Genomic DNA, 17,281 nt, shown 5'->3' on the forward strand with positions numbered 1-17,281 from the left:
TAAAGCACAGTATTCAGGGAGAGAGAGCTACTCTGGGAACTATTTCCTGCTGAAGAACACCAGCAAACTGTGTCTGTCTGCTCCAAATTCATACTCCTTGGGGGTAAGAACAGCTCGGCGGGAAATAGTTCCCAGTGAAACTCTCCACCCCCGAGGCCTGTGGGTTATGTTGGTTATCGAAAACTGTTTTCTGAAAGAGCTGTTGCGATTAAAAAATTTTCACATAAACATTTTTGACATTTTGAGCTCCACAAGAGAATATCTATCTAATCCTAATGCGCTGGGGTGAAGGGAGACAGGGGAGATCCTGGCAGAGTGGAAACCTCACCAAATCACACAGAAATGATATGAATGGATAGATTCCACCAGGGGTAAGTGGGGAAATATAGTTTTGTTTTGTTTTGTTTTGTTTTTTTTTGTATTTTGATCAGGTTTTCCTTTCAAACTGTGCTCGCGCTGAGTGAAGACGAGCTTCATTTTAATTAAGCACTGTTCTTGTTTATACTGTTTTTGATTTGTAGCGCTGACTACAGGTCAACACAGGTCGACACACCACACAGGTTAATACACTAGAATAAGGCCACAGTAAGAGCGGTGTTAGCAAAGAGAAAATCTGACTTACATCATAGTGTCTGGACTTCTTAATCTCCTTGATGGGCGTAATCTGCTCTCCCTTCTTCTGGGACAGTTTGGTTTCTTTGGCAGTTTGGCTCTCAGGCTCCGTCTTGGGCTTGTCCTCCGTTGGTTTCGGCTGTTTCTGCGTTTCAGGGGCCGGGGCTGGCGCAGGCGTCGTGGTCTTTGTGTCGGTCGGTTGCTTGGCAGCCGTGGGCGCGAACGGGCCGCTCACGCCTGTCCCTGTCTGGGGTTTCTGCGGCTGGGACTGGGGCTGGGTCGGCTTGGGCCCCTGCTGACTGGTGGCTTTGTGGACCGGGCTTTGCTGACTGGCCAGCGCCTGGTGGCGGGGTGAGCCCATCGGCTGGTGCTTGGGCGACGGATGGGGAACAGGAAGCGGGGGATCGTCCAGGCCGCCTCCGGACAGCAGCCGCTGGGTCTGGCAGTTCAGACATAACCACTCCTTTTTCTGAAACAGAGACAGGACACACAGAAGGATCAATAACGGGCTCATTAACACCGGCATTGTGTGAAACATAAAGGTTTACTGAGAGCTGATATTGTGATGACTGTAAATTGGTATGCCCATGTTTAATATGCTCTATTTTCCTTTTTTCTACTTTTCATCATGTTGTCATCAGTGTCATTTCTCCTATTGGAGCCTCCTGATCATCCTGGTCCACAAGACAATTGTTAGCCTTTACAATTACTACAAATACCGATAGTAACTGTATCCTACACATTGCATGTTATTTTGTTATATTACTATCAGGATAAGTTTTTTTGAAGAACGATACCAACATCCAGTATCTTCCTGACCAGGTTTTGAAAGGAAAATTGTTGCTTTAAACTGCAAGAGCATCCAGAGGAAACACACAAATACAGAGGAAATACTGCTTAGTGGCACATAGTACAAGAGTGGTTGGAATGGACAGATCCCATGTGGGATTTGTATCGTGTGTGTGTGTGTGTGTGTGTGTGTGTGTGTGTGTGTGTGTGAAATATGTGCCGTTTAACTCCGCTGCTCCACTGTTCTTACTCAACTTGTCAGGCGAAATAAGAATTTAAGGAATTAACATACTGATAAATATTTTATCCGAACTTTCAAAATGTCAATTCCTCTTAAGCAGGAGACTGCTAGAGGGACAGATAGAAAGAGAAGAAATGCAGAGACAGAGAGAGAGAGGGAGAACATGTACGTACACACACACACACACACACACACACACACACACACACAATCACACACATTCCTGTACAGTCTGGAAACCAGATTTCCAGACAGAGCTGTCAGGGCGCTAACAGGCTAAGCTGAGCTCAAGTGTGTTTCTGAAAGGCCAAGTTAACGATGACGGTTACAGCCTATTTTCATCAAATCGACTCCACGCACGCCATTTCTTGCACTTTGAGGTTGATTGGCTAAGAATTAAACTGTGACACACACACACACACACACACACACACACACATAACCTGCCTTTCTCCTCTACCGTCTCTTTATTTCTCATTTGTTTAAATTCAATTCACTGCATTAAATCCAGTTTAAATCTGGCGCTTTATCGGCATGATAAGAATCCTCTGAGGCTGCCGCAGCAGACAGAAAACAACAACAATCACAACAACAAAACACAAACAAGAAGCATCCATAGCGTCTGTGCTGATATTAGTTATCAGCTGATCGTGTAAAGTGACAATCAAAGCGACATTTTCACATACGATTAAATTCACAGTCACGGTTAAACAAAAAAACAAACCTCTAAGGGCTTCTTCTTCTGCCTTGAATAAAAGGCGGAGAAATTCAAGAAACAAAATAAATGAAAAAAAAAAAAGTGTAGTACATCCAATCTCCATCTGAAAAACCTCTGAAAATATAAAGAGGTCGAACAGGGAAAAGGACACCTGGGGCCATTTTACAGAAACTTCCTAACTTGCAAATCAGATTGTTACCATGGAAATTAGGGTTAGGGCCTTACACAATTCAAAAAATGTCTCCTAAACTCTCCTTAATGAGTAAACGAGAATATCTTGATCTTTCTCTACAGATGTGACCAAAACCTCAAACTCCTGTCTTCAAGTTAAATGCTTGACGTAATTTTTTTTTTGCACGTTGATGTTCATAAACTCGCAATCTCTGTTAGTCCGGACAGTTTGAGCAAGTTCTTTGAGAAAAACCCAACATTTACAAAATACCATTTAGCTCCACAAGTTGAGAAAGTTGATAACCGATGATGGATTGAATATTTAGGACTTCCTAACCCGGGATAAAATAGGATGAAGTAAGATAAGATAGTATTCTTCAAGTTAGTCAGGATTTGCTTCAGTAAAACCGAATTGGGAAAAATCCTGTCTTAGACTCTTCCTTCCTCACCTTTATCTTAGAGTTAAGATAAGACCTTTCTGTGAAACGGCTCCTGGGAATTAAATGTTGAGGGTCGTGGACTTGAATTATGGTTAATGAAGCACATATCGATGCGCATACTCAAGTTTTCACACTAGTGTATGATTTTATTTTTGGCAAAGTTTAGCCCATGCTGTTACAAAGTACTCGCAATTGTGGCTGCAATTCATAACAGAACACAAAAGACAGAAATCAGGAGAAAAAGGCGGCAGAAAGAGAAAGACGGAAAAGTGAGAAAAAGGAGCAGTGAGGGAGTTCTGGACAGACCAAAAGACAGTGAGAAAGAACAAGAGAAGTGGAGAAATTACAGTCGGGAGGGAGAGAGCTATAGTGCAGATCAACTGTCAAGTCGTAAACATCGATAACAGTGGGTTTTTTTCAATTGTTCCGACTGAGATCAAATGAGATATTGACGGAGGGCTAAAAGCTTCCCGCCGGGACCTGCCGAGAGCTTTAATGCTTCACTTCAACGCCCAAGGCTGTTTCCCGCTTCTCCCCTCAGACCGACGGTCCGAACAACAAATTTCCCAGAGTGAAAGGATCTGATGAAACTTTGAGTGTTGTGCAAACCGCTGAAGCTCGACACACCGTGAGTGGTGGTGTGACGGCCCGGGTGTGGACGAGCCTGGCTGACGGCGACTGCGTGGGACGGCGCGGAGCTGTCCCGTCTCAGTCAGGACGGGCTGCATTCATTTGGCAGTAGAAAGGGTTTTTTTTTTTTCTGTGAGGACGTGGTTTCACAGGTACGTCGAACATGGGTTCCCTTGGCAGATTTCTGGTAGATTTTTTTTGTGTTCCACAGCGTTTTGGGACATTTCAGAAAACAAGCTCTGTCGCAAAAGCAAAGGCTCATGATGATCTCCATGTTTTGTTCAACATTATAATCTCCACAAACTAAGTCACTTTTTTAACTTTGGAACCACAAATGCAATTACTATAGACAGCAAGCTAATGTTAAGCTGATGTTGGGAGTAGAGCGCGGATCGGGCCGACTATTTTTGTCCAAACCTGAGATTTTGCTTGTTCTTCATTCCTAGGTTGCATTTACCTTAATGTGTTGCCTTCAGCGTCGTCACGTAAACTCCAGGGAAAGTTTCCCAGAACAGACAGTAGGTCCATCATTTTTATTTATGTCACTAAAATAACTGAACCCGCCTCGAACCTGAACATAATTTCTAAATGTTTGTCCGAACCCAGCTTGCCCTGTGGGGTCCTGATGGGTCCTGATGGGCTCGGGTCGGGTATCCACACTCTAGCTAGGAGCACAACAGCCGGCAGTGCTGCTACCCCTAGGTGTCAAACACTGAAAGTGGAAAAGTGGAAATCAGTCAGGAGATCGAGCTGTAGAGCAGAGCAACACTGTGCGTTAAAGTACATCAACTCCGAATCCAGATCAATGTGAAGCCTGACCTCTAGTGGTGAAAAGTAGGTTGCCAGGTTACGTCACCACCTGTTGTACTCTGACTGGTGACATCACCTGCCGTTAGTAACCATTAGTTATTTTGTCACATACTTGACATAATAACACGTAATTATCCTCGCAGTTGTTGCAGTTAAACATCAAATAAAACATTAAACTCTCTCAGGCGTATGTCCTTATTCTCTGCATGAATCAAAAACCCCACAGGAGATAAAAGCACTGGAAATCTGGCCAGGGAACCCGCGGCTCAAAAATGCTTCTGGCTTTGGGATTACACACTAAAACACTCAGCATCATTTTTGTTTGGTTGTGATGTTTGAATCCACAGTGCCTCGCCTGCCAATCAAATGAATGTGCATTACCTGTGTAATAAGATAAAAAGGTCAAAAGAGCCTTACCAGTCTCTACAGATTGACTCTCTAGAGTGTCTGGTGTTAGCCGGGCTAAGTGGGGATAAAACCTGCTAATTGAACCCGGGCGGTGTTAATGCAGCACTCTGCTACAGCCCACCAAACCAAACTTCACAGGCTCTAAAAACAAGAAGGAGGTAAAGACCAGTTCAAATAAATCACACACACAAGCAAACCTGTTTTTTTGTATTATTATTATTAGTAGTAGTAGTAGTTCGTGCTGCCCAATTACAAGCAATTCAAGGCTTGTTAACAAAAGTCACATTGGCTCACATGTTGCTCATTTATCGGACAGTTTAGTAACCTGCTGCCCTGCCCGTTTAGAGATTAGGGAGTCAATACAAATCCCGTTCAGTCCTTGAAACTGTAGCTAAGCATGATGGATGTGTGTGTGATCCGTAATTGACCTTCTACCGGTCAACAACTCATGAAAACAGCTGAATGTGGGAATCAGCACAGAGTCCGACTGCCCTGGCTTCATTTTGTTAAGATGGGCTTTCTCTGCGCTGCTGGTATCACATGATCTGAAACGAGACTTGAATGATCCTGATTCTTGAATTTGGGTTTTTTTCCTGTCATTGGTTAAAGGGATACTCAGCGGTTTTAAGCAAAATCCCCGTTTTCCAACATAACCAGACTGAGACATGATGTTCGATATCATTTCCACATCTGTACGTCCAGCGGTTTGGTTCATATAGGTAGCATTTCGTGTTAGCTTAGCAGAAAGACTTGAAGTCTATGGGAGTCGTTAGCCTAGCTCTGTCAAAGTGAAAAAAATAAACCTTCCAGCAACTCAGAAGCTGCCTGATTCACACAGTGGATGATATGGATTTGAAATTGTTTGATTTGAAAGAAAAAAAGAAAAAAGAAAAAAAATGAGACTTGTTTTACGATAAGTTAGATCATTGGAACTATAACCTTATAACACATGTATCCCTCCGCCTATCGCAGTGATCCACATGCTGCTAAGAGTACTCACAATGTACTTACACCACAGTGAAATGCAGTGAAGTCGGGAAAAAGGGGATTTTTACCCAAAACGTCAGAGAATTCCTTTCAGATTACAGCCTCTGTCCGAACAACACACGGCACCGCTCTCATGTTAGACGACAGAGACAGTTTCGGGCGTCTCGATCTGCTATTTGGTGCCACCGCAGCTGAGATGTCATTGTTCTCACCTTGACAAATGAACACAACTGAAGGATAAAACACTTCAGAGTTGAAATAAACCTGAAAACAGGTCCGGTGTGCCAGCAGCACAACAACACCTGAGAGTAAAAATACTTGTTATATATTTTTTGTCTGCCAAGGGTATTAGACATGAGCCGTATGTTTCAGAAAAGACTCTCAAGAGGGCACATAATGTACTGTAAGATGCTGAGCCAGAGAGTGTGTGTGTGTGTGAGTGTGTGTGTATGAGTGTGTGTGTGTGAGTGTGTGTGTGTGTGTGTGTGTATCCCCAGAAGCAGCACACTGTACAGTAGCAGCAGTATCTGGGACTATTGAAGCTTTCTTTTGGACTGTATAAAGGAACTCATTCCCTTTTTCCAAAGATGAGTACATTCAGTCCTACAGGCAACTTGAGCCGTATGTGCATGAGTGTGCGTGTGTGTGTGCGTGTGCATGTGTGTGTGTGTGTGTGTCCTGGGACTGTACAGCATCCCATTGCTCCACCACATAACCTAAATAGTACAAAAAAAAATAAATAAAAAAAAATCTGACCTCTGTCCGTGATTACAGAATTGTCTAAAAATTGCAAGCACTCCTTCAACTGTCATGCAAGACTATGTGCATGTGCGTGTGTGTATGTGTGTGTGCGTGCATGTGCGTGTGTGTACATGTCTCCCTCGAAGCAGCACACTGTACAGTAACTTCCGTCAGCGCTGAAACATTTAGACCGCAAAGTGAACTCATTCCCCTCTTTTCCCAGGCGAGTACATTCAGTCCTGCAGAGCACGCCGTGTGTGTGTGTGTGTGTGTGTGTGTGTGTGTGTGCGTGTGCATGTGCATGTGAGAGAGAATGACAGAGAGTGAGAGGAGGCAGATATCGGTGTATGTGTGTGTGTGTGTGTGTGCATGCCATTGTGTGTGTGTGTGTGTGTGTGTGTATGCAAGAGAGTGAATGCATGCATGTAAAAGACGGAAATACGCCGACAGTGTCTATCTGTCTACCTTTGTTGTGTGTGTGTGTGTGTGTGTGTGTGTGTGTTAGGCCTGGTACTGTACCCTGTCGCCCCACCACTTAACCTACATAGCACACACAATCTGGGCCTTTCTCTCCCCGTCAATAACGTTCACTCCGTCAGCTCCTTTTTTTTTTTTTTTTGCCTTTGAAAAGCGTCACAGTTTCTTTTTATCCGCTGGTGTCAAACTGAAGGAGGTGCATTCACACTCTCTCCCCTCCTTCTCTTTTTTCCCTCTCCGTCCTTTTTAAGTCTTGAGAGAGCGAGAGCATGTATTTATACTTTCTCACGGATCTACCTTTTCCTCTCTGCTTCACTTTGCTGTTTATTCCTCTCTCTCTCTCTCTCTCTCTTTTCCCCCTGACTCTCCTTCTCTTCCTCTTTCTCCTTTCTATAAAAATATTTCATAGTGTTTGACGTTCATCACCGGATTTAAATATAGTTGTCCTTTCAAACATAAATGTCGGCTTTTAAATTTTATTCTGGGACAGGCTGAGATGGCTATTTACGCAAAGGAAATGTTGGTCTTTATTTATTTATTTGTTTATTTATTTTTTAAATAAATTACCTGAAATTAATGGGAAATAAGGGAAACGAACTTGATGCTGGATTGTAAATGCTAAATACATTCATGGTAAATATTCAGGAACATTTGGGAAATAAATGGTAATTAAATATTGCCAAGACAGTCTGACATTAATAACCAGGTATTTACTGGGGAATAAGTGGGTAACAAAAAGCACTTTAAGGGAAATTGTTTGATAAACGCACTGTAAGCACTAAAGAAACTCCTGTTCCCAGTTCTTAGATACTTACAGAGGATTATGTTTATTATTCAGTTTTCTAATAATTCCCTCATACCCGGGTTTTCAAAGTGGGAGGCGCCAAGTAGACAAGAAGAAAATCTCAACCACTAAGAGTTTAGAATAAAGTTTTGTCATTTCTGTTGTTATAAAACTAGAACTTCACTGTTTTTTTTATGCGCATGCAGTTTTAATTTAACATTAAGCTAAGTAAGCTCACATGTTGAATGCATCTTGGAATAAAAGCTTCATGAGCCCATAAACATCCAGGGATTAAGCTCAGGAGGGACTTTTATTCTGAGTTTTGTCTGAGGAAAGCCCACAGTTTTTTGCCCTGGTAAGGACTTTCTGTCACCAACTTACTTCCTAATAAATATCTGGTGATTAACAAACTGTAAAATACCAAGTGTTGTTTTTGCTAAAATGTTGAAATCCAGGTTAATGGTCAGTTTCACAGCACAATGATCAGTTTAATCTGATCTGTAGGTCAAATTACCTTCTTTTTGGATTTGTGGGAATGTAAATATGTTGTTGTGTTGTGAAAAAAAAAGAAAGAAAGAAAGAAAAATGTCTTACAGTTTTCAGTTCTTGTTAAATGAAGTCCTTATTGTCTCTCCTCAAAACTGAACTCGAAACTGATGATTTTTGTGGAAACATGCGTTTCACCCACTTTTTCAAAATGACACTTTTTGACCCGGGGGGGGCGCTGCAATTATGGGTCAAAATAGGCGACACATTTGCTGCTGATTGAGGGAAACTCACAGGAAATAATGAGTTTACTGTTGCTTTTGTTTCCCTGTCTCTTATGTCTCCTCTTTCTTTTACTTCTCTGGCTCTTCTTCTCTGACTCTCTCCATTTCACTGCAGTATTGAAATCACCGAGTGGAGTAATTCACTTGCACCAAAGCCTCCTCTTCCTCCTCTTCTCTCTCTCTCTATCTCTTTTTCTCCTCCTGTTCCTGTTATCCCGTCATTCTCTTCTTTTTCTCTTTGCTTTACATTTTGCACATGTGCACTTGTAGACTCTCTCTCTCTCTCTCTCTCTCTTTAATAGTCCATCCCTAAACCTCGAGCTTTCCCTTTTTCTCTCGCTCCCACTTTATCTCTAATACTGTACTCTCTCTCTCTCTCGCTCTCTCTCTCTGTCACTCTTCGTCTCTCTTCCTCGCTCCCCAACAGAGAGAGGGCTATTTTTACCCAGAATGCCATTGTTCTGCTCGAGCGCACACTTCCCAAGCGCTGGCTGATGCTTTAGGCTGCACTCTACTGCACTGCACACTCACACTCACACACACACACACACACACACACACACACACACACACACACACACACACACGTGCGCGCCCATAGACACACGGTTCACATCAATGCAAAATGGAGGAGCCCTGCTTGGCTGGAGGCAAACCAGAAGGAGAGAGGGAGGAAGAGGAGGAGGAGGAGGAGGAGGGGAGAAGCCCACTGGGCGAAGAGGAGGATGGAGAAAAGAAGACGAGAAAAGGGAAAGTGAATGACACCATATGTGAACATGTACACGTGCAAACACACACACACACACACACACACACACTGTAGTCTGATGTAAGTGAGTCAGTGAGGGCAGAGGTGAGATGAGAAAAAGAGATGAGGAAAGTGAAAGGGCTGAAAAGACTGAAGGAGAGGTGTGAAGGCCAGATGAAATGAAGAAGAAATAGACAGGAGATACAGAGGATTGTGTGTGTGTGTGTGTGTGTGTGAGAGAGAGAGAGAGAGAAGAGAGAGGGAAAGACAGAGAGACAGTGTAAGTGAAGGTATTTAGAAATCAAATTAATAAATAAACGGAGGAAGGATTCAGGTACTGACAAGTCAGTCATGTCAAAGGAGCAGCGACAGTCATTCTTCTTTATTTCTTTATTTTTGATTTTCATTCTTGCTCCTGCACTACAGGACTTACTCTGTTTGTCCTTGAGCGACAATGAAGGAAAAAAAAAGTCTTTCCAGTAAGACTAGCGTTGGCTGACGGCCCACAAATGAAGCGCGTACAGAAATCAAACCTGTTTCTTGATCCTAAGCCTCACCTTGACCTGATTTTTTCCATTTTCTCACCGCGATAAACTCCCTCCAATGTGGAAATCAAACCCATGACTTTCACTTAAAATAAAAAAATAAATCTGTATTCCACAAATCATCGAGTGGCAGCTTGATCAAACTGAAGACTTGTGGTTTATGTGTATTATTTTCAATCATCAACAGCAGTTACTGTCGATCCCAAAGCGGAGATGGCGGGTAGCCTCTGTATCATGCACGTGGTGTCCTTAAAGACTACATTTCCCATGAACGCCGCTGTTTCCTGCCATTAAGACGACGTTGCCACTCGCCCACTTTCGCCTGGCTGTTGTCTCCGTCTTTACTGAAAAGGAAAAACAGGCTGAAAGTGATTTTTCCCCCTTTTTCCAGCTCCTGCCAGGAAGCTTTAGCTCCGTTTGCTCAGGAGAAACAGCGCCCTCTTCCTGATTTGTGCCGTATAGCAACACAGCAGGCCCAGTGGTGAACAATGCAAAGCAGAATATGAAGGCCTAAAGTCTCCACATTAATGCTAATGATGTTAAAGCACCACACACAACACATAACACATCGCACCTTCAAAGGCGACTTACAGGCCTCTAACAGCGATATCCCATTACACAGTGTGGGCTTTACTTGCCGCAGCTCTACTTTACTTTATTTTTCAGGATTTTTACCTTCCTGTGTTGACTAGTTGTCCCTCCCTTCTCTACCAGAGCCCCACATGAGTGCTTGATAGTTAGTGTTCATAGGAAAAATATTAGTGTAACTAAGAAATTTGCTAAAAAAAAAAAAAAAAGATTTTTTACATGGATAGATTATCAACTATGACACAAGTTTTGCAATTCTCACTTTTTTAGTATTTCTTGGTTGTAAACAGCGACCGGCAAGACTTTGCTGTTCAGTTTAAGGAAACCTGTTTTACGTCACATTTTAGTATCAGCTCAGCTCGCTTGGAACCCTCGACGAAAGTGGTTCCAAAAATGTTATCCAGAAAAAGAAATGGAAAAACAAAATAGAAAAAGCAACCAAAAGAAAGTGGATAGAAGTGAGGAGAGTAGAGGCGATACCATGTGATGGAAATTAATCAAACTAATCATCGAACCGTAAGGCAAGCACATGCTGACACATCACTCCTGCAGTGTGTGGAGATAAAACCTCATCAGACGTTCACTGAAAGTACCTGAGACTCACACTGACACAGAGCCATGCATCATCATCATCATCATCATCATCATCATCACCTTCACCATGACGACCTCGCAGTAAATCAACCCAACATCAAACATCAGAGCGGCGACGCCTCACAACCCCGGGGTCAAACGCTCTGATGAGCCAATCAGAGCACAGACAGGCTGTGATTGATGGCCGAGGCGACATCAACACACCGTCAAAGTGCCAAATAACACACTCCTGAGAAGAGTGTCATAAACAAACACGTGTGTGTGTGATGTCATAATGACAAAACATACAGTGTTGTTGACAGAGCGGCTGCTGAACACAATCCTTCCAAAGAGTGCAGGTTAAAGTTTTAAAGCCCAACGCTGTTTTCATCTCGAGCAGCGTCGGGAGTAATCAGATTACTTTGACTCAGATTTCTGTAATGAGAAACTTTTCCCAGTAACGAGGTAATGTAAGGGATTACATTTTAAATTTCAGTGATCACATTACAGTCACTGACCTACTAAAATTCTCATGTTGATACTAATTACTATTTCGTGTGTGAGTTATGCATCTTAAACATCATAAAACACATACACAATATAAAAAAATGCAATTAACAAAAAAATTAAAATTAAAATGTGCAAGTCTTCCTTATGTAAAAAAAAAGGAGTGAAAATGTTATTTTGTAATAATTGCATATGATTTATACACAGTGAAAACCTTAGAGACTTTAAAATGTATCATTAACCAGCGCTCAATCTGATTTTTATCTGTTAAAATGTGCATTTTATGTCATATTGATGTTCATTACTTTCCATTTTGAGTAGATTATTTGTACTGTCCACCAATGACAAAAAAAAAAAGGATCAACCTCCAAAATCTCCAAGAGTATGCACCTTTTTTTTGGTGTTATTTTCTGCGCTTTATGAATGAAATCAAAGCTAAGAATGCTGTTTATTTATTTATTTACTTCTTTACTATTTCCTTCCTATTCAGGCACACAGGATTTTGATTTTAAAAAATACTATTTTTAGTGGCAAGTTCAGCTCCGAATCAGCCGGCGTGTTAATCGTTGCAGCGCTCGGTGCTCAGGTTGCGTCAGGTCTGTCGCCGTACGTGAGGAGACTCGCCTCCTCTCGACTTTAAACCGAACCATTTCTCTCTTTCCTGCCCTGCTGTTTCCTGTCCGGCTCTCCTGCTCCCTCCCTCCTCAGGTCCCACCTCTCTCAATCACTCTCTCTCTCTCTCTCTCTCTCTCTCTCTCCATTTCTACATGCGGCTCCTCTCCCTCTTTCATCTCTCTGTCTCCTCGTCTTCCCCTCCCTCTCTACCCGCTCCTCCTCTCCTCTCTCTCTCTCTCCCTCCACCTCCTCGTCCTCGTTCTTTCGCTCCCTGTTTGCCGTCCGTCATCGATGTTTTGCTGAGAGCAGCAAATGTGGAGGAGAGGCTGTGAGCCGGATGGACGGATGGAGGGAGAGAGAGAGAGAGAGAGAGAGAGAGAGGGAGAGAGAGAGAGGGAGAGAGAGCAAGAGAGAGAGAGGGAGAGAGAGAGAGAGGGGAAGAGAGAGAGCATAGCAGCTTTTCATTATTATTCATTACAGTTGGCGCTCCTCACTGTTTGGTTTTATGTTAATGATCATAAAATAGAGAGACAGAGAGTCAAAAATAATTAACAAAGTAATTAACAAAAAGAAAGAAGTCCACAGTCTGAAAGAGACAACTCATATATTCTTCTTCTTTTTCTTCTTCTTCTTCTAGTTATCTATAATAATTTAGAACAAAATCACTGTGACTGAACTGATACACTGCAGTACAATACAGCAACAGTCCTGTCCTTTTATACCTGAACTGAACTGAGGAGGAGAGGAAGAGATGGGCAAGAGAGAGCCTGTGTGTGTGTGTGTGTGTGTGTGTGATGAAATGACCACAGGGCCAAATTAAACACACAATAGCATTTGTAGGATGAAAAACTACCTTGTGCAGTTTAACTTAAAGTACACACACACACACATTCAGCGCACATGCAGCCCGATGGGAGAACACACTACTTACTCGGGGATCTTACTGTAGGAAGGCAGTGACATTTGTGGAAAGAAGACACAGCAACAAAAAAACAATTCAGCTCACACACACACACACACACACACACAGACACACACATACACACAGATGGGAGAGAGCTGGAGAGAGGATTTGTGTGTGAGTTTCAGAGGGAGCCTGCAGTCTTAATTCTGACAGAATGGTGAAAGCATGCCTAGTGTGGGTGTCCACACACACACACGTGCACACACACATTGTGGTTGGATTACAAGTGGGGGATTTCACCCGACACCTCCTTCACGTGGCTGGAAGGAGAGAATACGAGGAGGAAACAGAGGAGTGGAGGATGAGGTGGAGGAGAGGAGGAAGAAACAGAGAGCGAGAGAGAGAAACTGGAGGAGGAGAGAGGTGAGAGGAGTGAGAGGAGGAGAAGGAACAGGATAGGAGAGAGAGAGAGAGAAAGAGAGAGAGAGAGGGAAGACAGGAGGAGAGGAGGCAGAGATGGTCGACTACAGGAAGAGCGCTCACTCGTCCTGTTAAAGTAAACACCAGAACATTAACTGTTTTCAGCCAATCACAGCACAGCTTTTCCTCCTGAAGTTCAGTAACATTTTCATAAACTAGTTTTTTTATGCTGTCCATGGTGTGTTTCTAGGCAACATGCACGCTGAAGACTCTGTCTGTCCATTTCCGCTGTGAGTCCGTCTGCTTTGAATGAAACTTTTCTTTTTTTTGTCTTTACAGTTAATTTTATTACAAGAACCATGAGCGACGTGCTTGGCTTTACCCATATATGCTTTGTTTATTTTACAGTTTACAGTGTCATGTTCAGTTTGAGCAGAAAGACAGACAATTTATTATTTAACAAACCATTATCATGAAAAATAGCCAGTGTGATCCTCCAGAAAGGAACCGACTAGTGGAGAAAAAGGTGATGAAAGAGGAGAGGAAGAGGAGGAGAGAGGGAAAAAATATGGAGGAGGAGAGAAGAATTGAGAGAACAGAGACAAGAAAGCACAAAAAAAGGAGGAAGAGGAAGAGGGGGAAACAGAAAAGCAAGTTCTCTCTCTCTCTCTCTTACTTGCACACACACACACACACACACACACACACACACATGTACACACTTCCTGCTTACATAACCCAAACAGGTTTCACTTCCATTTCACAGGTTAAAAAAAACCAAACCTCTTTTTATCATTTTATCATAACAATGGAGAATCTTTAATTATGTAACCTGTTAGTGAGAGGCGGAGGAGCGAGTACAGCCTGTGTGTGTGTGTGTGTGTGTGTGTGTGTGTAGGTCGATGTTAATGTGTGTATTTTATATTTTATTGCCCACATTATGCTGTCACCTCTCTCTCTCTCTCTCCACCCACCTATTTTGTGTCTGCGTCTATACTTCATGAGGCGGCGTAGCGCGGCTGAGGCCGGCCTCCTCGGCTGGTACGGCGCGTGGGCGGCTCAAATTACAGCTCGCTGCCAGATTAGCTGCCAGATTAGCTGCGGTGATGACAAACTGTGGTGTTACCTAAACGTATGATGGTTGTCCTTAAGCACAGGGCAGCCCTTCCTCTGTCTGAAGGGAGTTTTATCAGCGAGGGTTTCGAGTTTCACTTTTGTTTTATTTTATTTTTAATTTTAATTCTTTTTTTTATTGAGTGAGTGATATTCCAACAAATTACATACTCATATTCTCTTTGATAAATCATCACACACACACACACACACACACAAAGAGAGATAACATATACCTATTCCTCATGCATACACACAGATGCCGCCTTATCCACACAGAAACAAACAGAATGACAGGCACACACTGACACCCACTTTGTTAGAAAAAAAAAACAGGTTTCCTTAAATTTCATGGATGTTTTGCGGCTTCACTTCTCTACAAAGCTTCATAAGCTGGGCTCCAAATTTTGCTGAATTGTTCCTTGTTGTTGCCGTCCTCCGACTTTGCCTTTTCAACACTAAAATCATATCTCGTTAACGTTTTCCATCTGTAAAATGCGGGTTCCTCCTCCTCAGATTCTTACAGACTGAATTTGCCATCCAGTTGGGTGTCTGATATTCCCGACACGTTGAAAGAGACAAATCAGGATTTTTACAAGCCACTTTCATTTTATTTTGTAGAGGCTCTGGAGGTTGCAAACATCCACGCAGGTACAAACTGTCTGTGTGCCAGTGATGCATCAACAAGACACCTGAACAGGAGCGGCTGCAGGTCCAGTCAGCAGTACAAGATATAATGACCAGCAGATTGTGACAGTCAGCTGTGTTGTCTTGAGCTCCAGCTGCCGTCTGAGAAGAATTAAGTCGCCGTCACACTCGTCCTACCAAAACTTCACCTCTAATTCACTCCCATTCAAACCCCCCCCCCCCGGAGGAACGAGAAACACTCATTCCTGGAGGTGCAGCAGTTTCATGTTTTGAAGTTCAACTTGAATGAACTCTGGACTGAAACTTCACGAGGCAGGGCCGCGTCGACCCCGTCGCAGTTAACAAACAAGGGGGGTGTAGAGAGCTGTGTGTGCAAGACATCACTCAGTGAATGATATTAGACAACAGGACTGTGCTACAGAAATGTGCATTTTTTTGGTGTGTATATGTGTGTGTGTGTGTGTGTGTGTGTGTGTGTCCTCTGTGGACCCTGTACATCGCCTGCAGCCTCAGTTTCCTCCTGTTGCTTTGAAAAGGACGAGATCCTGATCCTTTTTGTGGACTGAACTTTGTGGATCATCAGAGCTGTGATGAGGACAAGACTCAGAGTTGTGTTTAAGGCACGCTGGGAAGTTTTTCCATCGACAAAAACTCCCAAATATGTAATACTGATGAACAGAGACTTTTTTAGGGGCTTAACAAATGACTGGAGGGGCACTTTAATGATCTAAAAGTTTAAAAAAAAAAAAAAAAAAAAAAAAAAGTGAACGTTTTAACCACCAGCAAGCTTCACCTGCACCATCATACAGCCAAACTTCCTTTGCCAACACGTGTGTACGACTCTCACTGATGTCGGCCTTGAACTCGACTATAGAAGTGCTAGGAGGTCTGACTTCTGTGAGAAAATCAAATCAAATTAAATCAAATCAAATCAAGCTTTATTGTCATTAAGCTGCACATACAGCGGCAGTGCACACAAAACGAGACAGCGTTTCTCACTTGGGATCCAATAAAAACAAATTAAAAGTTAAATGTATAACACATGCCCACACACACATACACGCACATCCCCAGGGCACTAGGCAATGGCTGTATAATAAATAGGCACAATAAATAGGTAATAAATAATGTAATAATCAAATATGGAGGAGGCAGGAATTCTCACTGCATCCCACCAGCCAGTTTGATGTGACAGGCGAGGGGCTGATCATCAAGAACCGACAGACCAACATTGTGGTTAACAAGAGCTATAATAAGTGAGTTTAAATATAATGTTAATGTAACAGCACAGCCGATTTTAGCTCCATCAAAATGCTCCTATAGCTCTAATAATCTGAAATAACTGTTGCTCTTTTTGTTAGATCATATTTTTATTAACTTTGTTAGTGACCAAGAAAGCTGATATAGTGTTACTTTAGTGCTAATTATAATGGGTGTACAAATGACTTGTCTAAAAAAGGCACAGTGAACGTTGGCAGAACAGATACTAGCAAGCTAACAAGCTGGCATTACCCAAATATGAATTGGAAAAAAAACAGAACATGGTTGTACGTGCTAATTTTCTCTGATTATGAAACTACAAGTATGTTGAATTCTTAAAAAAAAAAAAACTGAGATCCACTCGGGTATGATTAAAATCAAAGTGTATCTTAAGAGTTTTGTTTATAGAGAAGTTACATATGTGAGCGCGGTGGCATCTGCAGCAATTTAGTGTTCAAATAGAAATGTAACATTTCAAATGAACCGATTTAATTAGATCCAGCAGGAGCAAGACAGAGAGAGAGAGAGGGAGAGAGAGAGGGAGAGAGGAAGAGGAAAAGAGAAGAAAGACAAATGTGAATCAGGAGAGTAATAAGACAGAGAGAGAGAGAGCTTATTAGGGAACCTTTCAGAGATTTTAAAATGTAATTTATCCACTGAGGATGTGGGTTCTGTTTCACCACCACCGTGATTCACATGTACACATTTATACCCATTTATACCTCATTTATACCCATTTATACCTCATTCACTTTATAGCCTATTTAGACCCTATTTAGACC

At 42.5% G+C, this 17,281-nt stretch overlaps 1 protein-coding gene and 1 long non-coding RNA gene across 2 annotated transcripts in view; one reads left to right on the plus strand and one right to left on the minus strand.

Annotated features, from left to right (window-relative positions):
• Nucleotides 1-17,281, minus strand: part of bsna (bassoon presynaptic cytomatrix protein a) — a 192,735-nt gene that overhangs the window by 48,854 nt on the left and 126,600 nt on the right. Inside the window, 1 exon segment of the mRNA XM_030056314.1 lies at nucleotides 623-1,081. Within this exon segment, the coding sequence (XP_029912174.1) occupies nucleotides 623-1,081 (459 nt within the window).
• Nucleotides 5,442-17,281, plus strand: part of LOC115361960 (uncharacterized) — a 23,417-nt gene continuing 11,577 nt past the window's right edge. Inside the window, exon 1 of the long non-coding RNA XR_003928468.1 lies at nucleotides 5,442-5,607. This is a non-coding gene — a long non-coding RNA (uncharacterized LOC115361960). The remainder of the gene's footprint in view (nucleotides 5,608-17,281) is intronic.

The sequence above is a fragment of the Myripristis murdjan genome, chromosome 7 (assembly GCF_902150065.1).
Source record: "Myripristis murdjan chromosome 7, fMyrMur1.1, whole genome shotgun sequence".
NCBI classification, from domain to species: Eukaryota; Metazoa; Chordata; class Actinopteri; order Holocentriformes; family Holocentridae; genus Myripristis; species Myripristis murdjan.